Here is a 23,818-nt window from a genome sequence, read left to right as displayed (position 1 = left end):
CAGTCTTTTTATTTTTAACCTGATATTCTAAGACACTCCTGTATGCATGCCTTCCTATCTCACTGAGGGAAAATAAGTTTTTAAATTTGCCTCTACCGCCCCTCTGATATTTCTTCCTACCAGCCTTAACCCTCCAGCTCCCCTGACACCTTTCTGGTCCTTAAGTTCATCAATTCCATGCCTGCTTAGGGATCTGTACTAGCTGTTCTTTCTGCCCAGGTCTCAGTGTGGCTCACTCTCTGTCGCCTTCAGGTCTTTATTTAGGTGGCATCTTCTCAGTGAGAACTTCCCTGATGACTCTGTGACCACTGCAGCCCGCTGCTTTTCCTTTTCCTCCTCCTGCTTTTATTTTCCTCCTTACCATTTACGACTATCTAATGAATTACATATTTAATTATGGTGTTATTTTCTATACTCTTTGCTATCCACATAATCTCCACAAGGGCAAAGATACTTATCTGCTTTGTTCCCTCCTATCTGTGCCCAAAATGGTGCCTAAGACAGTACCTGACAGATTTTAGTGCAAAACTAGTTTTTGAATAAATATGAGATGAACCTTAAAATTTTAGACTGCAGAGCATGGGCCAGCTTCTAGAAGAGATGACGACCCTCCCAGGTGTAACAGCCCATGAGGCCTCTTAGTTCAAAGAAGGGAAGTCAAAAAGGAAGTAGCCAGAAAAAAAAAATTCCAAGAAAATATTTTCTCTACAGTTTTTGTGTTTTTCTGAAAATCGAATACTTTTATATCGTGATTTTATTTTTAGAATAATGACTAAGGTATTTTAGTATTTGTGTATTACTACCTACCTTCATTCTCCCCAAATGGTTTATAAAACTTTGATAATTTTTAGATTTTATTTTTAAAAATCATAGTTCCAGATTAAAATTCCTGTATACTTGGGAAAAACATTACAGTCTCACTTCAAAACGAAAAATTCGCCTCTATTTCTGCCTCCTGGGACACTCACAGAGAGAGGAAAAACAATTCTGTGCCTTTTTCCCATGTGGTCTTCTCTTTGTTGATCAGCTGTAGAATTTCTTGGCCATGTCCTTGCCCTCTAGCAAAGCGTGAGGTCTAGGAGGGGTGCAGGCCCTGTTGGGAAGTTGTGTTTATTTTTGTAGAATGAGAAACAAGAACTCATTGGCCTCCTTGCACAAAAGTATCATGATAGGAGGTAAGAGCCACTTTAAAGATCTAGCTTCCCTGGACTTTGAGATCCAAAACGGTAGTACTAGTAAGCGTCCAATATTTTTTTGTTGAAAGGTAAATTAACATTTACCAGAATTAAGAATAGTTTTGTTTTTAGCTTTGTTTGCCTACGTTCACCACCCATGTAAGTCAAATACACATTCGTACTTAACCAAGGGAGAGTGAGACTCTGAATAAGGGAGAGGGGCTAGGAGGGAAATTATCTAATCTCATAGTTGCAGGTTTCTACATGCTGTAACCTAGTATTCATAACTAGACTATTAGCTAGAAATCATTTCTTTCCTTTATTTCCTCCTTTTATTTTTCATATGATTGCACAAGTAAATAGCTATGATCTATCTAATATTTGGATATCCAGCACTTCCTTTCCTTTTACTCCCTTCGGCAAATGTTTTTTCATGTTCATATTCCATCTTAGGTACAAATTCTTCTCTAACAGTTAATTGTAGGAAACAAATCTTTTCCTTGGTAAGTAAAACATCTTTAAACAACCTACAAATGAGTCATAAGCTTCCTAGACTTCAGTGGGAGATTTACTCCTGAAGTCTTCAGAATATGTATTTTCTTTATAAATATGTAACCCAATAAAACAGTTAATGAATATATGATAAAGTTTAAAAGTCCCTTAAATGATTTGCTGAACTGAACTTTGAATTAAGGAGTTCATTCAGATTGTCACTGTTAACAAGACAAACAGGTAAAGAAAACAGTTTGGGGTGGTGAAGGGAAGTGTCATTTTAATGTGTTGGTCTGTTTAACTGTTTATATATCACTACCAATGTCTAAAATAATAGCTCATAGAATACAGAATTATTATCAAATTACCTACTTTGAATATCCATTGAATACAGACACTTCAATTAATTTTTTCACAATATTGGTTGGTTGTTAGATTAAATCAACAAGTTCTTTTGCTTTTAAGTAAATAAAAGAAAAATAAAGTCAAGTCAAATGATGTTAAAAACTATTGTGAGAATGAAAAAAGCATATTTAGGGATTTTTAAGACTCAAAAGGGTGCTTCCTAAAGTAGGAAGGAATGTCTTTAGATTCTGTGACTTCTTAGATTAGCTCCTACATTAAAACCCACATCTTATGGTAACACATTTTTTCCTGGGGAAAAACAGTAAATAAGAACATTTAATTAGATCAGCATTTGGCACCATTTTACATCCAGTTGCTCAAGCAAAACTTGAGGCACTCATCCTAATTCCTCTCTTTCCCTCACTTCTCACATTCAGCCCCTCAGCAAGTCCTTTGTTTATATATGAAAAACAAACAAAAAAACCTCAGCTCTCCTGCTTACAAGTTATGTAATTTGGGGCAGGGTACTTCACTGTGTGCCAGTGTCCTCATTTTAAAAATGGAAATACTGCTATACCTACTTTAATAGAATATCCACGTAGTTACCTTTCCAGTGACCTTCGTTCTCTCTAATGGATTAGAGTTTCCATCTGGTTTCATTTTTCTTCAGCCTAAAGAATTTCTTTCTGTTTTATGTAGTGCAGTTTTGCTAATGATTAATATCCTGGTTTTGTTTAAATCTTTATTTTATCTTTAATTTTTAAGGACAATTTCTCTGGCTTTAGGATTCTGGTTGACTAATATTTTTTCCTTAAGCACTTTTAAGATGTCATTCTATTGTCTTCTGGCTTTTATTGTCATGATAAGTTACCATAATTTGCATTAGTGGTCTCCTGTACGTAATGTGTCATATTTTTTCCTCTTGCTACTTTCACATTTCCTCCCCCCCCCCCCCCCCCCCCCCCACCCCCCCCCCTCCCCCCCTCCTTCCCTTTTTTCCTCTCTCCCTCTCTCGAATTTTATTGGTCCTGGGGAAGGGTTGGTTAGTACTTCCGGCTGAGGGTGCCACAGGCTCTCACTGTTTCCCCCTGCCATCGATGGGCAGGTTCATGTGCTCAGGGGAGACCAGGAAGGCCTTGAGCTTGGGCTGGACACTGAGGTGAGCTACGTAGGCGAGAGCAAGAAGAAGGAGTCCAGGCAGCTGGGGCCAGGACCTGGTGATTCAGTAGCAAGTCCAGCAGATTGTAGTCGGGGAAGGAGATCTGGTTGCCCACAATGAAGGCCTGGCCCCTCTGGTCTGGGACAGCGGGATCTCAAAAAAATTCAGGTGACCCAGCAGCTCCTTCCAATAGTCTTCCTTGCCTGCCTCGTAGTTGGTGTAGATGAAGATGATGTATTTGCAGCGGAGGTCTTCCACGCCGTCATTCACCACATCCATCAGGGCCACTTCACGCTGGTCCTTCCCATACAGCCCAAGGGCGCAGGATGGCATTGTACTGGTGCAGGCTGAGGTCTCCATCTTGGAACTTGGGGAGCTGCGCGTACAGACAGGAGGCCTTGAGAGGGCCCTGCAGCCGGGTCTTAGTCACCACTTCCTCCTTACACCTGTGGCCCTGGTCAGCCAGCAGCATATGCATGACCTCGCAGTGCCCTCGAACAGGGAAGTAGACGGTGGTGTAGGATAGCATGGTTGCGGTGTAGACAAAGATGGCGGCGGTGGAAGAGTGCCCAGGCAACCTTATTTTACAAATTCAGCCAGATGTTAGCATGTGGTTTCGATTTGTTCATTTCCAATACTTGTATAATATTCTATTTTTATGTATATATCACCATTTATTTATAGATATTTGGTTTCTACTTTTTGGCTCCTACAACTAATTTTTTATGAACATTCTCATGTCTCTTGATGGACATATATCCACATTTCTGGGGATATATACTTAGGAGTTGCTTCTGTTCATCTTTAGTAAGTAATGCCAAATTGTTTTTCTAAAGTGATTATTCCAATTTCTTTAATTCCAATAGTGTATATGAGTTCCCATCGATCTACATCTTTACTAATCATTGAAAAAATTTTTTTCATTTTATCTAGTGATGACTATGAACTAATATTTTTTTGTGGTTTTAATTTACATTTTTCTGATGATTGAGATTTATTGACCATTTTGACAATCTTGTCAGTGCCTTTTCAAATTTCTTGACACTTTTTTTTACATTATCTTTTTATTGATTTTTCTGGGCTGAAAATCTTTCAATTCTGAGTACGGATTCCATGTACTGTGAATATTTTCTCCCACTCCATGGCTTGCCTTTTTGCTCATTTAATGGTATCTTTTGATGAATACAAGTAATTTTAATGCATCCTAAATTCCCTTTTCCATAATGTTTTTGTATGTTTGTGACCCATCACCATTTGTTAAATTAAAAAGACCATCTTTCCACGCCCCCATGCTGCAGTGCTACCCTGGTCAAAAATCAGATTTCCATATATGCATGGGTCTGTTTCTTAGATATCTATGCTGTTCCTTTCATCTGTTCATCTATTCTTGCACCAGTGCCACACTCTTAATTTCTGTAACTTTATAATAAGTTTTCGTATCTTTACAAATCTTGTCACCTTATTCTTTGCTAAGAGCATCTTGGCTTTTCTTTGTATTTCTTCATCCCTTTGAATTCATCTTAGGGCAAATCACTGACCTAGAATCTAGCTTTAACTTAACACATAGTATATACTAGCTTGAAGTATTTTAAATTACAGACAACACCAGTGCCTCAGTCCAGAGGAAGGTACAGTTGCATCTTAGAGGAATCACTGGTCCTATAAACCAACTAGGCTCTAAGAGACTGCAGACTGAATGGGATGAAATGAATGTGGTGTAAGAAGCTAGTGAAGGCCAAGAATTGACACCTAATTCTACCCTCCTTCGGTAGCATTCTTAGGGAGGAAATGGAGAAAGACATGTGAACCCAAGAATGGTCTGTCTTGTTCACTGTTGTATTTCTGTGCCTAATACACAGTGGGCATTCAATAAATATTTGTTAAATGAGTGCATATGTGTATGTATGCTTCTTAGAAGATATTACATAGCCATGAGTTTCACTTTGCCTTAGACGCTAGAAAGCTTAAAACTAAAATGTTAATCGTTTGAGATTTTGCCATTTCATGGTTTTGCCTCTTTATATTTGTTTTGTTTTTTTTGTTGTTGTTTTATATGCATTACCTTAAGTCTTTTTGGAAATAAGTGCATAGATTTTTTTTTTTAATGTTGAATTTTGTGATTACCTATCTGTGATTCTAGAAGTTTGTTGAGTCTGCATCCCTAAATGGAAATAATTTACAAGTTCTTAGCACATTAAGTTCATATATATTATAATTCAGTCTGAGTTTATATCTAGATTCTCATATTTTGAAATATTCATATTTTATGATGGAGAAACTGCCAAGTTATCCTAATTTTCTCCATTTTTATTTTTCTTCTTGAAAAGATGGATGTAGTTGATGAGACTTACATAAAGCACATGTTTGTTTTCTGCCCTAAATATTAAAATACTGTGTTTTTTGATGCAGATGTGGAATTAGAAGAAGCTATTAGAAGAAGCCTTGAGGAAATGTAATTAAAGATATTACCACACAACATCAAGTAGCCTTGAAGATACTCAGGATAATGAATTCTTGAGTTTGTTTTCTAAAGGAGGCCAGAAAACTACTAGTACAGATGTATTTGAAAACATGCTTTTTTTGCTTTTTCATGTTCAAAATTTGATATTTGCTTTTGTTTGTGTGCTACTTTGCAAAATGTACAGAGGAAGAGAATACATGTTAATGCAAATATAAATCATATATTCCAATATAGGTATCACAATTTACCAGTTAACTTTGAATTCATATATTTAGTTTAAAAGAATTAAAAAATAGAAAAGCTCTTGACTATTGTTTATGTTTCTCAAATAGTATTAGGTCTTTATTTGTACTGTATAGATGATTCTAGTTTAATTTTTTTAGGAGTGAAAATGAACATAAATAAAGCTGTCATAGTTTAGTTTTTCTGTAAATTCTACTTCTCATGTGGCAGTAATATATATAATACCTTTGAGATATTTGTTTGTGATTATTAGAAGAGAGTAATGGAAACTGATCATGGAAACAGATTAAAAATTTTACCAGCAATGTTTTTTGTGGGTTTCGCTCAGACGATTTTCTTTCTTTAATTAGAGCAGCACATTGCTGGAATGATAACACCCTAATTTCTTTGAAATAATTATAAAGAAACCTTTACTATTCCTTTACCTCCTTAGATTTTTATGTGACTTGTATTACCTACTGTTTAAAGGGAATGGTGTCAAAATACTTGCATAGAATTAAACTTATTTTTAATAATATTAGTCCTTTTTTATATATTTGTGTAAAAATAATCTTAAAAAATAATCTTCAAGGTCTACTCAGGAAGAATTTTCTTTAACTTTAAAAATTTTTATTTCATATGAAAGTATCTTCATTTTAGTTAGTCATTAAATTATCAGGTTCCTACATGAAGTGTTACATATTTAATTTTTAAATGTTGAGGCCCCATTGCGAATAAAAAATTACATAATTAGAAGACAAAGAAGGGCTTGTCATACTATCTTTGTGTATGTGCTTCATGTTATTTGACCAAAAATGTCATCCTTAAAATTTTTGAATAGTAATTACTTACCAAACTTAAAATTCTCTATAATTTTTCAAGAAAAGAATCATGACTTGAATTTTGTTCTTTCTCTGCAATTACATATTTTAGTGTGAAATAGCATTGCTTTTTTTTTTTTTATTAGTATAGCATTGCTGTTTTTTTATTAGCATAGTTTTTTCAATCCACATTAGAAACACATTTTATTTCTTAAGATGTCAGGTCTATTCTACCTGCTTGTATTTTTTTTTTTTTAAGTAGACATTGTAGCTTGAGAATTTACTAGTCATTTTCTAGAATGACTACATTGTGCTTTTAATTTGTATGTTAAAGTGGTCAAGCAAAGCTTTTGGAGATATTCACTGAGTCAGACCTTAAAGACAGCTGCAGGAGCTTGCTCAGTAGTGAGGAGCAAAAAGGACATTCCAGAAAGAAGTGTGGTTAAGCAGATACAGGGAAGAGGAACCGATACCTCTTTGTCAGAGGTGCCACATACAGGTGTGATGTACACTGATACTGTATAGAGAAGCTTTCGTGTGTATGGTAGAGAGAACTGAAGCTTTTCATCATGACCCTTAAAAAAGGTAATTGGGTTGTTTAATGTTTTAATTAATAATTGTCGCTGATTGTATTTCTACTTGTTAAGCAATTAAAAATCATTTTTAAATTACTTCATAATTTGAATTTAATTTAGATACAAAGGGGGAAGATGTAATCAATGGATGACATTACAGAAAGTTATATGGATTACTAAATTACCAAAGTAAATGTTTTTAATATTTCTAACATCTTTTCATTACATCATTTTTTCATTCGGCTCACTCACAAAAGATTTATTGAGTACTTACCATGTGCCAGCAACTGTTCTAAGTACTTGAAATATACCAGTGAGCAAAACAAAGCCCATATTACTCCTCTGTAGAGTTCACACTAGGGGAGAGGAGGGTTGGATAAAGTGTTAGATAATAAGTCTATCCAATGGTGATAAATGTAATGAAGGAAAATAAGGAAGGGAAAAATAGTGTGGGGGTGGGGAGGCTTGCTGTTTTAATAGGGTGGTCAGGAAAGACCCTGACCAGGTGAACTTAGCAAAGAACTGAAAAAGGTGACAGGGAGCCATGCAAATATGTATGAGGAAGAGTGCCAGCCAGATGGAGAGCGAAAAGGCCTAGAAACTTGATATATCCATGGAAAAGCAAGAAAGCTAGTAGTATGAGCTATGAGAGTAATAGATGAAGCTGCTGAGGCCTAAGGTCCTTGGTTTTTACTCTGAAATGAGCCGTTGAAGGTTTCTGTGAATAAGTGGTGTGATCTGCCCTATTTAGGATTACTATAGTTACTGTACTGAGTGCATACATGAGAGGCAAGAGTAAAAGCAGGAGACAGGAGGGTGTTGTAGTGTAGTCCAGGTGAGAATTGATGGTGGCTTGGACCAGAGTGGTGGCAGCGAATTGGGGAAACGAATTTGGATAAATTCTGAAGGTAGAGCTGACGGGATTTACTTATGGAATGGATCTAGTATGTAAGGGGAAAAAAAGTCCAGGATGATTTTTAAATTGCTTGATAGACTTTTAAACCATTCATGAAATGCCTTCAATTCCAAGTATGTGTCATGATATGACAAAATATATTTGAGGTCCAGTAATCCCCTACACCAGTGGTTCATCAGTGTTCAGACTGAGTTTAGAGGGAATTGGGATCTGGGTTTAAGAGCCTTACCTCTCTCTGTTCAAGTATTTAAATGGCTTTGATTTCAGATTAAAGGTTGACTGAGCTTTAAACTTTCAATCATTTTATGTGTCCTGTACACTCTCATCCTTGCAATGAAGCATACAGCTATGATGAGATGGGGGCAAATCAAAAGTTTTAAGTAGATAAATCTTTGTACTCCCAGCCCTACTCCACTTCTACTGACCTTTATTAGTATCTGACCTAGTGGCCTACTGCATCTTTTCATTCTTAACAGAATTACATAAATTAGGTGTGAAATGGCCTTAATACTAATTATTTCACTGAAATTACAACAGGAATCATTTTTTAATAGGAAAAAACTCATTAAAAATTTCTTCATTACAATAGGTGAAAATGAAGCAAATTCACCTTGCTTCCTCCTGCAGCTGGAAAGAGATAGGGTAGCCTGCAGTGGTGTTATCCAGGCTATCATTATTCTCATCTCAGGAAAGTAGTAACAACAGGGCAGGTCGGGTAAATATATTTTGCTTAAGAGCTGTACTTAAATCCCATCTGTTCCACAAAGGGACCTTTTCTCCATATATCCATGGACTTAAACGTTTTTGTTTTTGCTGTGAATTATGGGGGCTGGGAGAAACTAAGGCGAAGCCATCGTATAGTAGTAATACATTACCCACAGCCTACCCTTCGATTCCTTCGCGTGTGGGAGTTGGTTACTTTGGGGCTGCACGGAGACTCGGGGCTTCGCGTGGCGGAGTGGGGGTGGGGGGGTGGGGGTGGGGGGAGAGAAGGGTCCCGTGAGTCTCCGCAGGGGTCTCGGTTCCTGGATCCGCAGAGCGGAAGGATCCGCGGATCGCGTTAGGGCCTCCCGCTTCTACGTGGGTCCCCCCAGGCGTCTCAGACTCCGCCTGACTTTGCTCCTCGGGCCTCCCGGCCCTAAGGGCCTATCTTCGATCCCCTGTGACCAGCGAGCGCTCTCCGGCAGCCGCGGCAGCTGTCCCACCGGGCCCCGCAGCCCCAGAGCCCCGCGGGCGGCGCGCCTGTCCTTGTTTGGCCACGCGGCAGCAGCGGTGCCGCCGTCCTCCCGGGCCGCCCCCCTCCTCCCCGCGGGCGTCAGAGGGAGGCGGGCGCCCCGCGCGGTGACCGCGACGCCTGCGGCCGGGGGAGCCCTCCAGTCCCCACCGCCGGAGAGGCCGGTGACCTCTTGGCTGCCCCGCCTTAGAGGCTCAGATGGCTCAGGCGAAGATCAATGCGAAAGCCAACGAGGGGCGCTTCTGCCGCTCGTCCTCCATGGCCGACCGCTCCAGCCGCCTGCTGGAGAGCCTGGACCAGCTGGAGCTCAGGTGAGCGGCGGCGGGGTCGGGGCCGAGGCCGCGCGCGGCGGGGCGGCGGGGGCACAGCCCCCGGACCGGCTGCAGCAAGGTAAGCTGCTCGCTGGAGACTTGTTTCTGATGGAGATGGTGCAGTTTGGTGTTTCCTGGTGGTTTTCTCTCTCCTTGCCCGAGAGGAAACACATTCGACTTAAGCAAAACCTGTGAGCGCGCTCTTGGCGGCCACATGAACATTGACAGACCTGAGCGTTTGAGAGAGGAGAAAAATCAGAAAATAAAAGTTAAGTGACGTCATTTGAGATTAGGGACTGTGACACTCCCAGTCTAACAGAACTTCGAGAAGCTTCTGCGTGCGGCTATATGGTCTTCCCAAATGTTTTTAACTTGGTCTTTTCCTATTATGCACTTTTAAGAGAAGTAGCAGTTTAGCGGTCCCAGGTGTTCATGGACAGTTTCTTTGCTCCAAAACACTTCAGAGGAAGAAATGTAAAAATCCAGGAATCCTGAGAGCAAGGACTAGAGAGGAGTAGGACAAATGAGGAGCTGCTGGTTGAGCGGTAGGTGGATACTTTGTGGAATAAAGACACTGCAACTTCCGTTTTCCCCCTAACCCCCGCGTACTGTATTCAGCTCTAACGTTAGTTAGTCTCTCAATATTTGTGTACCTCCTTCCATAGAAGACACTGCCGATACCTTGAAAATGCTGGTCACTGGCCTGAAAGCATAAGGTAGTGACAGTTTTTCCATCTTAACTGATTACGATTTTATTAAGTAATTAATATAGTGGTAGGCTTGTATAGAATTTGTAAATTATATTAAATTTTGGAAATATTTTTTCCTTTAGCAGTGTATGAAAACTTTTATGTACTTCCTTTAAACGTTCGTGCCACTGAAGTCACCGTGTAAATTGTGTGCAGGTGCAGTTAAAAATCTTAATAAGGCACCCCCTCAACCCCCTGACACTACGCAGAATTTTTTCCCATAATTTTCACCAGGTTCTGGGTGAGCAAAGGAGTACATGAACCAAAAATTTTAAGAAGCATTGCATTATGTCTTTACCTCCCTCGATAAATATACCAAAACAAGAAGTGTCTCTTTTCCAATGAAGTGCATTAATAACCACAGTGTATCTTAGCAAATGAGGCATTTATTAGTATTACTAACCCAAGAAAGGAGACAGAATATGAGAACTCCATCCACAATGATTTCGTGGATGGGAACTGTTAGAGAAACCTGAGCCAAAACCACATTCTGGGGTTCTGCTCAAAATGAGACAAGCAGAAGGAGAGGAAAATAATGCTTCCTCATTACTTTTAACACTAACATTTTTACATCAACCTCTAGAGATCAGTGTCCTCAGCTATTTAATGTCCCTCTGAAAAATAATATTTCTTTTTATATAGCAGCATAACAAGTAACTCACACATCTCCCCATGTTTTTAGAACTTTGAGGGCACGTTCTCAACCATTTCAAGAGTTTCGCTCCCTTAAACAGAAAGGATTTTAAGGATTTTTTTTCCTTAAAGGAATGAGGGTGTTGCCCATCTTCAAGCTGAGTCATTGTCCTCAAACTTGAATTAATGCCTGTGTGTGTGGGGAGGCGGGGGAGGGGGATATAAAAGCAGTCAAATACTGATCACTAAAAGCCTCTGGTTTTGGGTATTATATTCTAATATTGATTAATATAAATGAATTATGATTACTATATACAAGTGATTAAATTTATAACTTAATTAGCCATTGAGCTGAGGTGGAAAGACTGATTAATATGTGTCCAGTTGTTCATTTTAAGGACTTTTCTTGTAATATTAGACTGTTGTAAGCTTTCTTTCTTTAAAAAAAGTAATATTGACTGGAAACTAAGGATCTGTTTCAGAAGGTAAGTAAAAATAGAGAAAAATGCGATGTTCGTCCATTTAAGTTTATTTGAAACCACATGGGCATGGTCACAGAGCACTACACTGTTAAAAACTAGAATAATGCCTAGAAGAGCAATTTTTAAAAGAAAACATTCATATATAATTTTGCTCTAATGGTTTAATTTCATATTAAGGACTACTAACAAAACAGTATATTAGGTTGAGTTTATACTTAGACGCTTACATTTTCAATTCCTCACCAGTTCTTATTTTGTCATTTGTGGTAGAAACTTTTTCCATGTGACACTGAAAACAGAATTATGCTAAATGCTCTATGACCCGGAGGTCGAACTGGTGTACATGATGTTTAAAATGCTTTAAGATGTTTGGTAGCATTCTGCAAACTGTTAAAGAAATTCCATTTGTTTCTCACATTTTACCATAACACTGGCCTTCCTTTTTTTGATTCCTCCTAAAAAGGTGATTTCTTTATCTTCTGGTTTTCATTACCAATTCTAAATGGTGTCTGATTTTTGCATTCATCAGTGGCTTAAGACACCTTGCTTATTTTTATTTTTTTAAAAAGTTATTGTAATTTATAAATAATTCATGCTAACAATTATTCATTTAATGAGAACTGACTATATGCCAAGCCCATGCCTTTCTGGAAGTTATTATTACCTCCATTTTCCTGATGAAAAAATGAGGCTTAGGAAGTTAAATGACTTGTTCAGGGTCACATAGCTAGACCCCAGGAAGGTTGGCTATAGAGCTTACTACTTTATTACGGAATTTTCTTAAGTGTGTCATATTTCAAAATGTGGAACTAGTATATAGACATATATATAATTTTACTGAAAGAGGTGAAAATTCCATTTAAATTGGTGTTTAATTCAATAAATATTGAACACCCGCTCTGTGCCAGGTATTGAATGGCTCCTAGAAGGCTCTGGATGGTAATGAATGTGGATTGTGGAGATACAGGATGTGGAGAATGGTACAGGGGCAAATGACAGCATGAGAGATTGGCTGTTCACAAATTTCCCCAAACTGATCTTATTGTGGCTCCTTCCACTCTTATCAGCCATTTGCAATGGCTTACGTAGCAGCCAGGGAATAAAGAGTTGAGACAGGTGGGTGATATGGATCATTTGTCTGGCTGAAAGTTTCCCGTTGTTTAAAGTTTCTTAGGGTGTGCCAATGTCCCAGGAGTCATAAAACAAGATGGTATCATAATTAATATAGTATAACAGCCTATAATTTAAAAGAACACTTTTCATAAACATTGTCATTTGAGGTAGGAGGAAGGCAGATATTATCTCTTTTAGAAATGTGGGAACTGAGGTTCTAAGGGACCAGGTGGCTTGCCTAAGGCCATACTACTGATAAGTAGCTGCCAATACTAACTAAACATCAGCCCCACTTTTACACCAATGTGTCTCAGTAGTGAATATAATTTAATATTTTGGTTATGATTAGGAAAACCCTTTGAAATCTTACATTGCCTAAAATACAGGTGATCATTGTTGTCTTCTGATACAAGAGTACTGAATAAGAGACAGGAGTATGACTTTAAGAACCTGTTTTAGAAATTATTTCTTTCAAATAAATCCATGATATGAGCATTTGCCAGTTCTCCTCCTTTTTATGAAATCACAGGTTCTTGTTATTTATAAGTCTGAGTTCATAATGGTATATACATAATAAATACATGAAGCTAATGTTTGCCTGTACCAGTTCTGGGCACAATACACATATTAACATAGGTAATTTTTTTAGATGTTGTCAGTCACTGTGTTAAATTTTTTACATGTTTTACTTCATTCAGTCACAGCCACCATCTCGTTATCCCTGTTTCATAGATAAGGAACATTGAGGCGAGGGGAGTTTAAGCAACTGTTTAAGGTCATACAGCTAATGAGTGATGGCACTAGTTTGAACAGCCTGACTGAAAAGACATTTCAGTTTCCACTGTACACTATATTAACTGAAGAAGTAGTAGCCACAATCTGGTGAAATTGCTGTTGGGTCTCTCTTCAGTCTCTTTTGGGAGCTAGGCTGCAGAGATCTGTGAGGTGCCGAAGACCTGAGGACTAGCTGAGGATGACTGTGCTTCAATTTTGTCCTCATAGAAATATTCTGACTACGATTTATTTTTGTAAAAGCCAGTTTGGTTGTGATTTCATGGAGAGAGTTTTCCAGGAGCATAGCCCGGGCCAGCGTTGATGTGAGGATAAGTTCTTTCCCAATTTGGACTTGTAACTGCTTCCAGGATCTGTTAGTGAAAACAGAACTGCTCCTGTCCGCCAAGGGAAGTGTTGTCAAATTGTGTTAAAAAACGTGAAGGATAAAGTGAGATGGTCCAACACTTGTCTATCCAGAGTTCCAGAAAAAATAATGGAATGGAGGACAGGGAATATTTGAAGATAAAATGGCTAAGAATTTTCTAGAATTAATGGAAAGGTTATAGATGAAAAGATTATATATGAGTTAAATTTAAGGATACCAATAGCTGGTAAACAGTATTGACACTACTTAAACAAGCTGAATAGAGATCTAGGTTCAGCTTTAATAATTTTTTTTTTTTTAAATATGGTGTAGTCCATACACTAGACATGAGTACAGTGCCAAGGGAGACATTGATTGCCTCAAGGGAGAGGAGGGGGAAGTTGTTAAGGAAACAGTTCCTGCCAACAGGATTGGGTTTTGAAAAAAGATCACTTAGTAGACAAGAGTCAGGGATAAAGAGTGTTGCAGAAGAAGGAATAGCAAATGAAAAGTCAAGAATGCCAAAAAAACAAAACAAAACAAAACAAAACTTTGGTTCTGAGGAATGACACTTTACTTTTGCTAAATGAAAAAGGTATACTAAAAACATATGTAAGAAGTTCTGTAAAAGATGAAATCTGTTTTTCACAGGGAAAATGCCCTATCAATTTCTAGCCTCGTGGAAAAAAAATGTAAAAGTTTCATCTAGTTTCCTCTGTATTTGGTCTCATTTAATGACAAAATACTTCTTAATATGACCAGTTACATTTTTCCTAGTGTCTTTTTAAACCATTTTGTTGTTGTTGTTGTTGTTGTTGTTAACAACTCCATGAACTTACTGTTGTAACATTGTTGTAAAGGAAGACTTCCTTTTTAGAATAACGTTCAGTTCTTTATCATCTTACATTGGAATACAAACTCAAGTGTTGAAAAATTAATCTCTTCTTTCAGCATCTTCTCATTTACCAGTTACATGGTTCATCTGTGTCATTTAAATACTAGAGTCATGGTTTATGTTTTTAGCATAAATATTAATATTAGTACCAACTCAATCTCTTTTGTATGTCCTGGGCCCTATTTTATCTGTTGGAGAGTTTCCTAATGTAAAATGTTTAAGTACATAATGAATGGTCCTGGAAAAGGGCCTGATACTGTATTATTATCCTTATATAGATTATTATTTTTTATTGTGTTTTCTAGCCACATTTGTCACATTAGATTCTTACCAGCTCTTTGCTTTTACTGGCTCTTATAAACAGAGCGGTTGCAACATATATTTAGTATCTTGATGAATAAAGAGACCCTGTGACTTTACTGCCTATCAGTGCTATTTTGGGGTATAACAGGTGGGTGACTGTTGGAGAAGAGGCATATATGTGTGGTTGGGGTGAGGAGGGAGGATCCTTATGTGGAATGGACGCGTGCTAACACATTGGTGAAGTTGTTCCTTTTGTGCCCACTTAAGGCAGCAATCAGGATTAGATCTTCTATGATGTTGTGTTTCTAAGACCATCTGAATACTGGGGATAGATCTGTCACTATTTATTTTGGAAAAGTTGTCAATTTATTTAGTTGTGGTGTAATATATAGCAAGAGAGTGCCTTGGAAACAGAACACTTTAAATATACAGGATTTTTTTTTCTTCTTCTCTCAGGATTCCACAGCCTAGTTCCTTAGTGACTGGGTATGTTCATGTGTATGTGTAATAACTACATGAGTGTGTAGAGTTGGGGGAGTTGGGGAAGGTATGACTTCTATAGTTCGATCAGGGCTTTATACCAAAAACTTACAGAGGCATTCCCTTTAAATTCGGGAAAAGACAGAGGTGCCCTCTCTTACCACTACTGTATGATACAGGACCAGAGGACTTTAGTCAGTCCTATAAAGAAAGAAAAATTGGAGCTAATAGCATTGAAAAAGAAAAGATAACAACTATCATTTTATGATCATCAATCTAGAAGAACCAATAGAATTCAAAAGGCAAACCATGTAAGTGTAAATCATGGTTGCTAGTTACAAGATAAACCTAGAAAAACAGCATTTCTCTAACCAGCAATAACCACCTGGAAAATATCATTAAAATATATTGTTCAAAATGGCAACAATATCCACGAAGTATCTAGAGCACACTTCAAAACTCTGATAAATACAGAAGAGGATCTGAATAAATGGAGGCATATCATGCCCTTGCATGGAATGACAGTATTATAAAGATGTCACATTTACTCCAGTGTTTTGAAAACCCCCAAAACTTACTCTAGCGTTTATATGGAGGAATAAAAGTCTAAATAGCTAAGTTATCTTTAAAGATGATTAGAGGGCCGTTCCTACTGAATATTAAGGCAATGTTACAAGGCTGGTGCTATTGTTTTAAAGTGGGTGTTGGTGTAAGAACATTCAAATAAATGGAAGGAATAGAGATTTCAGAGGTAGACAATCTACAAATCATTGGGGGAAAGATAGAGTTTTGGTGGATAATGCTAGGGAAAATATTCACTATTTGGAGAAAAATAAAATCCTTACCTAACTACATACAAGGGTGGATTCTAGATGGATTAAGATGTAAATATGAGAAAGGTAAAACATTATAGAGTTAAGAGGACGTGTAGGCAAATATGACCTAGGGATGGGTAAAACCCTGAAACAAAATTTCATAAAGCATAAAGCCATAAAGCAAACTAAACCAAGGAAAGATGAATTTGATCACTTCGAAGTAAGGATCTCTGTTCAGTGAAGGGTATCCCAAAGTTTATATATGATAGGATGGGAGAAGATGGTTGCATTGTCTGTAACCAACAAGGGATTCGTACCTTGAGTATGCAAATCAACAAAAGGGCAGTAACCTGTTTAAAAAGAAAAAACAAAATAGGCAAAAGCTATTGGACAAGATATATGAACAAGCTAACAAGGATGCAGAGATGTTCAAATTAATAAAATAATTGCAAATTAAGTACTGACATATCACTGTACACTCATTAGACTGGCAACAAGTAGTTAGAAAATTGGAACATGCTGAGTATTGGTAGGAATGTGGGGACACAGGGACTCCTATGCTTTGCTTCCAGGAGTATGGCCTGGTATGGCCATTCTAGAGAGAAATCCTAGTACTGAGTCAAATTGAGGGTCCACATACTCTTTGTCATAGTACTTCTGCCCTGAGATATATCCTGCGGAGATTCTCATTCAGGTCCATAAGGGGACGTGTGTTCGTTGAAGTGTTATTTGTGGCGATGAATAGCTGGGGGACAAGGTGAATGTCTCCACTGGGAGAATAGTGGAGGTCAACTCAGGTGGGTATACATGTGGAGTCTTAGGCACCAATTAGGAGCTACTGATTAGATGCTCACATAGGAACGTGCGTGGTTCTTAATAAAATAATGCTAAGTGAAAAAAGAAACAAAGTGAAATATAAAAAAATTGAAAATAGATGAATATACAAATACATACTTCGAAAGAACAAACAGACAAACAGTAAATAGAATAATTGCCCTATGAGCCAGGAGGAAAATGGGTGCCGGTTAAGTGGATTAAAAAGAATAGAAAAATGGAAGAATACAAAATAAAAAGGAATAAAGACTTCTTGAAAAGTTTTACTAATGATCTTTTAAACCTGAGTTGGATGCACTGATAGGAAGATGAGGAAAACTAATTTTCCATATAGTAACTGTCGTGTTTTCCCAATTTATATAGGGTGGAAGCTTTGAGAGAAGCAGCAACTGCTGTCGAGCAAGAGAAAGAAATCCTCCTGGAAATGATTCACAGTATCCAAAATAGCCAGGACATGAGGCAGATCAGCGACGGTGAGAGCTGTTTCCACAGATGGGGACTTCCCGTTTATGCTCCTTTAAGGGGTTTATAAGTGTGGCGCAATTTTTCCTTGACTTGTGGCATGAGTACGCTAAGTTTTAGCCGTTAATGTTGGCAGCAGGCAGAAGCTGCAGCTGTCAGTTTATTACAAGAGCCACTGACCCAGAGATTGTACTCCATGCCGAGGTCGGGGCTGGAAGTGATAGAAAAAGGCCTTCAAGCTACTTTGGCGGAAGAGCTGACCCCAAGCAATAAGACCAAGCATTTGACCTCAGGTTCACATTCTAACCTCAGTTCTTTAGAAGTTCCTAGAATGTAGAAGATGTAAAAGCAGAGGGAAAAGGTGAGAGATTGGAAGCAGAGAAGTAAAGACAAGAGATGAATTGATGTGTAACTTAGATGAAGGGGAGAAAATGCAGAGAAAATAAATTATAGACCCAGTAAAACCCCATTAATGGAAAAATGTGCTATCATTTTCCTGCAAAAAGCAAGACTGCCTATGGAGGAACAGGTCATGTGATTTTCTTTCATTGGCAGTGGACTTTTTAATTTAGCTGCTTTGGTGCATTATAGGACAAACTAGTGGGCCAGGTAGCTGGTGTGGTAAGTGTGCAGTCTAACTCCACACCCAAACTGTTACACAGGGTCAAGATCTAGTCTGTCTCTTCACCATCCTGGCCAAAGATAAATTAGGAAGGAGGTTGCAGAACAGAACAAATAGATTGCTGAATTGTTCATGTAAATAAATAATGAAATGTTGACAGAGCCCTTTTCCCCATCATTGCCTTTTAGTGCTGGTCAAGACTTAGAGCACTGGCCATCTTAAATTTGTTTGGAGGGAGTGAAGTCAATGCCTAATTTTCGAGGCCAGTTTTTCTTCCACTATCATGACTATGTTTTCTCAGCCAAAATTGGGGGCATTGTAGTCTGATAAACATGCAGAATATGCCACCCCAAAATATCCCTCTCTGGCATAAGGATCGTTTTGGGCTGATTATTTTTGAGAAACTGCAGACACAGGAGCAGCTCTGAAAACAGAGCAGAAGTTATTTTTTTGTAAGGGTATTACATTTATAAATTTACATTTGCGTGTCTCCCTCTCTATACCACGAAGAGGATGGTAAATCTTACCCTTGTTTACTGTGCTTTTCCTGGCAACCTCCTGTAACTGGCTTCCCTCTCTCCCCAACGTCTTTCTTTTGTCTTTAGCTGAAGATAGTATTTAAGGCAGTGGTTTGGGCCATCTTAGAGTTACTCAGTTTCTCACATATATGTGAGAAATACATGTTAATAAATGTTTTTTTTTCTTGTTAATCTGTCTCTTATTACAAGGGTTCTCAGATAAGAACTCAGATAGAGGGAAAATTATTTTTCCTCCCCACGTGCGCATCCTTATAGAGAGATCCAGAACATCTAAGCAGCACAGAACTCTGGTTATGCTCACTGCTCATTCTGTGTTAATTATGCATAACTGCACAAACTTTTGCAAACTTACAACTAAGGAAGTCATCTGGTCTCCCATGTATGAAGACTTTCAGGGAAAAGTATTCTACAGCCTCTCTGTAATCCAGTACATTTCATCAGTTCATTTCATATGCTATAGTTTTAACTCTTACCCTTAAAAAATTCATAGCAGGGGTGATTACAGAAAACAGACTTAGCCACAAATGAATACCTTAGTGTTCTTGACACTGTTAGGGAAGGAATTTTCTCTACCTTTCTAGATTCTTTCGGCTGGTCTAATAATTAAATTGACATGAGACAGATTAATGAGGAAAATAACCAAATTTAATTACACACGTACATGTGGTAACCCCACATACTTGAAAGAAAGGTAGAAGCAGATTGGAAAAATGAGGTATATGTGACAGTGTGAGCTACGGAATGAGGTAAGGCACCTGGGGCTTCAGAGGGCCTCGAGGAGGGAGATTTGTAGGATAAGAGCGGATGTTCAGTAATTCGAAGTTTGCTCTGCCCTATGGATAGGTCTTAAAAAGCTTCTCTGGTAACCACTCTTGTTATAAGCAAGACCCCTAACTTAAATTCTTTAAGGGAGAGACAAAAGTTTTTGTGAGCGCACAGTTCTAAATCGCCTTCAGCTCAAAATAATTCACATGCCAGAGTGGCACATCTTGGAGAGGCCTGTTCTGAACCCTTTCAACATAGGTAAGTTTATGTATCATATTGATTGATATTTCAAACTTTTTATGTTTAGGAGAAAGAGAAGAATTAAATATAACTGCAAACCGTTTGATGGGACGAACCCTCACTGTTGAAGTTTCAGTAGAAACTATTAGAAACCCTCAGCAGCAAGAGTCCCTAGAGCATGCCACCAGGATTATTGATGAGGTGGTCAGTAAGTTTCTGGATGATGTGGGAAATGCCAGGAGTCACCTAATGTCGCTCTACAGTGCATGCTCGTCTGAGGTGCCACCTGGGCCAGTTGATCAGAAGTTTCAATCCATAGTAATTGGCTGTGCATTGGAAGATCAGAAGAAAATTAAGAGAAGATTAGAGACTCTGCTTAGAAATATTGAAAATTCTGACAAGGCCATCAAGCTGTTAGAGCATTCTAAAGGAGCTGGTTGCAAAACTCTGCAACAAAATGCTGAAAGCAGATTTAATTAGTTTTCAAACCTGAGAGCACTTAGAAATAATGGCATAAAAATGATAAAATACTATTTTAGGTGGTAACTAGTTCTTTATGTTAGGCATAACCACTCATTTGATACTGAAAGTTGTTTCAGATGATGAAAATATTCCAGTGTCATCAGTTTTGTGTATAACAAAAGTAGAAATATTTTATCTTTCTAGAGATTTTTAGATTGAATTCTTGTCTTGTACTAGGATCTAGCACCTAATCTACATGTTTTTTACTATTCTGTGGATGAATACTTTGTATGTAGGGGCAAGTAAGTGCTCAGCTAGGGGGTAAAAAAAGTATCACTGTTCTTTCCTGGGCTTTGTCTGGTGTGGAGACACGTGGGCATGTGGGGCATGTGGTTGCCCAGAAATTCTTTACCTTAAGCAGCAGCACACACTTCACATCTAGTGCTGGCTAAGCAGTGTGCTTAGAGGAATAAAAGGAATCATACGATAAGAACCTTTCTCAACATCTTCTCATTCAGCAGTTTAAGACATCTGTATCAAATTATCTGAACTTAAAAGATTTATGCATCTCATACTGTATTTCTTCATATACATGAAAACATGACAAAATTCACATCTGATTTTAACACTGTCAACTACATATCTTTTTCCAGATGCATCATTTCTCTAAAATTTTAATCATTATGTAAATATGTTGTAACTTGCCTTTTTAAAAAAAAAAAAAATTAAATGCTGCTATAAAGTGTGCTTAATTGTCAACTTAAAAATCTCTGACTTACCCATTCCCCCTACTGGACACTTAGGTTTCCAATTTGTTGCTATTACTGCATATGTACCATTTATGTACATAGAGCTTTTTCTTTCTTTTTTGATTTTCTTTGTATAAATTCTCAGCAGTGAAATTTACTGGGTCAAGGGTATATACATTTTCATGTCCTGACATATTTACGGTTTTTTTTGTATGAGTTGTCTTCAATAATTAAAATGTAGCTATTTCACTGAAAGCTTTCCAGCATTGAGCTTTATTTTTTCTAACATCAGATATGAAACACTTTTAGTTTGTGTTTTGTTTACCAATAAGGTTGACTAGTGTATTCTTTTATCTGTGATAAATGAAGCAACTATAGAGTACTTTTATTTATTATTAGTTATTGATACACAAAACCCTCAATTTTCCCAAATACTACTGCAAATGAATATATCAAACTCAGTTTTTATTATTCTTTTACACTGGAAAAAAATTTAAGATCCAGGTTGGTTTTATATATTTATATGTATATTTCTAAATGCAGTATGGAACTTTGTTTTCTGGACAAAATGCCGAATTACTCTATCATAAAAAGCAATTACAATCTAAGGACATTCATGGTTGCTTTACCAGCCCCAAGTCATTCATGGGAAACACTGATTCTCATTGATAACATTGGCAAAGGCTCTTGATTTGTCAACAGATTCTGCTTTATCGTCATCAGATTCACTGTCAGATAAGGATTTTTTGTGCCATCTTTTTATTGGCTTTTTGAAAATTAAACAGACAACCAAGTTTTCCTCATGTTCTCAAGGAGTCAGTATCTGCAGATCCCTTCTACTCAGGGAAATACTATCCCCTTCCATTTACACTGCATCAGGACTTTTCCTACCACAAACTATTCCGGCTCTACCTCCTCAACCTTTGTATTCTTTTGCATTGTTTCTGTCTCATTTTTTCACTGGAGTTTACTGGAGGCCATTCCCTATCAGACTTCTGTAGCTGTGATCTGTAATATCCAAGCTGTTTCAGTTCCTGGTCTGCCAGCCTCCAGCCCTCTGTACTTCTTTCCAGCTACAGCCGCATTCAAGGGGTAGTGACCTCAATGTGTTGATTCTAAGAACTGAAGTGTAATTTTTAAGAACTGAAAATTTAAGAACAAAGTGTAATTTTTCTTCAAATGATGAACCCCCAAGCGTCACATTTTTACCCTCATTTAGGTTGTCTTTTATAGAAGTAATAGAGTGGGATCGTAAGGGAATTCAGAGTATATGTTTTGTTGATACATTACATTCCCTAACAACCCTATCCCGATGTCATACCATTTCTAGAATGTAGTGTAAAATTTTAGGGCAACGCTTTTGCCATCTCTCATGAGCATGGCTACCCAGTAGTGTTCCCATCCCCACCCTGGCTCTTCTAGTGCAAAGCTAGCAGGACCTGCAGAAGAGCTAACAGAAGAGCACTCCATGTTCATCAACTGAGGACAGAGTGACACTGCCGCCTTATTAAAAATTTGACAAATGTAGAATTGTCCCTCCTAGTATTATTCTAGTGTAGGAATTCCTGACATTGAAGAAGAAAAATCCCTAAAGTTTTCAGAGGGATAAGAATAGTAATAAACGGGAACTGGTGGTGGCTTCCCACTGTGCTTCCCTCCCAGTACTAGTACTGCATCCTCTAGGGGGCACCCCATTCACACTGTATTCTTTATGAAGGGAGTACACCCTTTAGTAAAACATTAGCCAAGTGAGGTATTTTGTATAGGGATACAATAAATGCAGGCATGGTCTTTTGTATTGGAGCTGAGTCTAGTACCCTGATTCAGAATGCTCAGAATTCATCCTGAAGAGGTGATAACTAGAGAACTTTGCTTCAACATTTTAAAATTGGAAAGCATGAGAGAACTGAACAACCACTGAAAGTAGCAGAGTCAGGATCTGACCAATGAAAGTAACACACAGTGATTTTTAACTAGGAAACATCTATGCATTTGTCCCTTTCAAATGTTGATTTTGATAAAGCTAATACTTCTGGAGTACATATATGTGATCATGCTATTTTTGAAAGCTGGGTTTTACAATTATTCAAAAAAAAATGGAAAGTAAAAGCTGAGAATTTTGGAAAAGGCAAGACAACAAGGACAGCAGTAAACTTGAACTTTTTGTGTCTGTTCACAACAAACAAGCAAAATGAAATGGACCTTCTGCTTAGGGACATAACCATTTTAAGTTTTTAGTCATGAACTAAGAGTAAACAACTTCAACGGGACCACACAAATCTTTTAATCATTCACCTCAGACCAGTAAATATTGTAGCAAATATGCTTCCTTTGCATATAGTGGGCATTTGAATCACTGTGACAGTCACACATTTGGTGAGGGCCAATTACAGTATACAGCCCAGCTTTAATACGCCGTATTTCAAGGGGGACCAAAACAGGTTAAGCGGGGCACAATTGTGCAGGAATTGACAAAATATGTCAGGAAAGATCGAAAAACTCAGAACTGGAAAACTGACCTAGCATTTGGATCCAGGGAGTATTACAAATTCATCTCCAACTGTAATCATCAGACCTCAGGGACAAAGATAATACAAGGCCTGTGACAAAACAAACCACATAGGCAGTGTGTTAAGCTTCGCAGCAGGAAGACCTGGCGCAAGCTTCCAGCCCCATCTCCTACCAGCAGAGGGCCCAGGGCACAACCCTGCCCTCCCCAGCAGTAAAATGGTGGTGATAATGCTCCTGTGAATTGAGATACGCCACGCAAGGTACTTAGCATAATAGCTAACATAGAAAGCACTTGTTAAATAAATCTGAACTACA

At 38.0% G+C, this 23,818-nt stretch overlaps 2 protein-coding genes and 1 pseudogene across 2 annotated transcripts in view; 2 read left to right on the top strand and 1 right to left on the bottom strand.

Annotated features, from left to right (window-relative positions):
- ZNF451 (zinc finger protein 451) overlaps positions 1 to 7,346 on the top strand; it is a 71,029-nt gene extending 63,683 nt beyond the window's left edge. The window contains exon 15 of the mRNA XM_011375001.2: positions 5,581 to 7,346. Within this exon, the coding sequence (XP_011373303.1) occupies positions 5,581 to 5,627 (47 nt within the window). The 3' untranslated portion in view covers positions 5,628 to 7,346. The remainder of the gene's footprint in view (positions 1 to 5,580) is intronic.
- LOC105302068 lies at positions 3,084 to 4,043 on the bottom strand (annotated as a pseudogene).
- Positions 7,347 to 9,243: 1,897 nt separating the features above from the next.
- Positions 9,244 to 21,247, top strand: BAG2 (BCL2 associated athanogene 2). Its single transcript, XM_011374999.2, has 3 exons — positions 9,244 to 9,711; positions 17,517 to 17,626; positions 19,849 to 21,247. The coding sequence occupies exons 1-3, from the start codon at positions 9,599 to 9,601 to the stop codon at positions 20,259 to 20,261; spliced, it is 636 nt and encodes a 211-aa protein (XP_011373301.1). The 5' UTR covers positions 9,244 to 9,598; the 3' UTR covers positions 20,262 to 21,247.
- Positions 21,248 to 23,818: the final 2,571 nt, after the last annotated feature.

This window comes from Pteropus vampyrus, unplaced genomic scaffold, assembly GCF_000151845.1.
Source record: "Pteropus vampyrus isolate Shadow unplaced genomic scaffold, Pvam_2.0 Scaffold260, whole genome shotgun sequence".
Taxonomy (NCBI): Eukaryota; Metazoa; Chordata; class Mammalia; order Chiroptera; family Pteropodidae; genus Pteropus; species Pteropus vampyrus.
The sequence above is the reverse complement of the archived record's forward strand: the minus strand, read 5'-3'. Positions and strand labels throughout refer to the sequence as shown.

Coding starts and splice junctions, on each gene's coding strand:
- BAG2 (XM_011374999.2), top strand. CDS start 9,599: ATGGCTCAGGCGAAGATCAATGCGAAAGCCAACGAGGGGCGCTTCTGC. Junction 9,712..17,516: donor CTGGACCAGCTGGAGCTCAG/GTGAGCGGCGGC, acceptor CAATTTATATAG/GGTGGAAGCTTTGAGAGAAG. Junction 17,627..19,848: donor CATGAGGCAGATCAGCGACG/GTGAGAGCTGTT, acceptor TTTTATGTTTAG/GAGAAAGAGAAGAATTAAAT.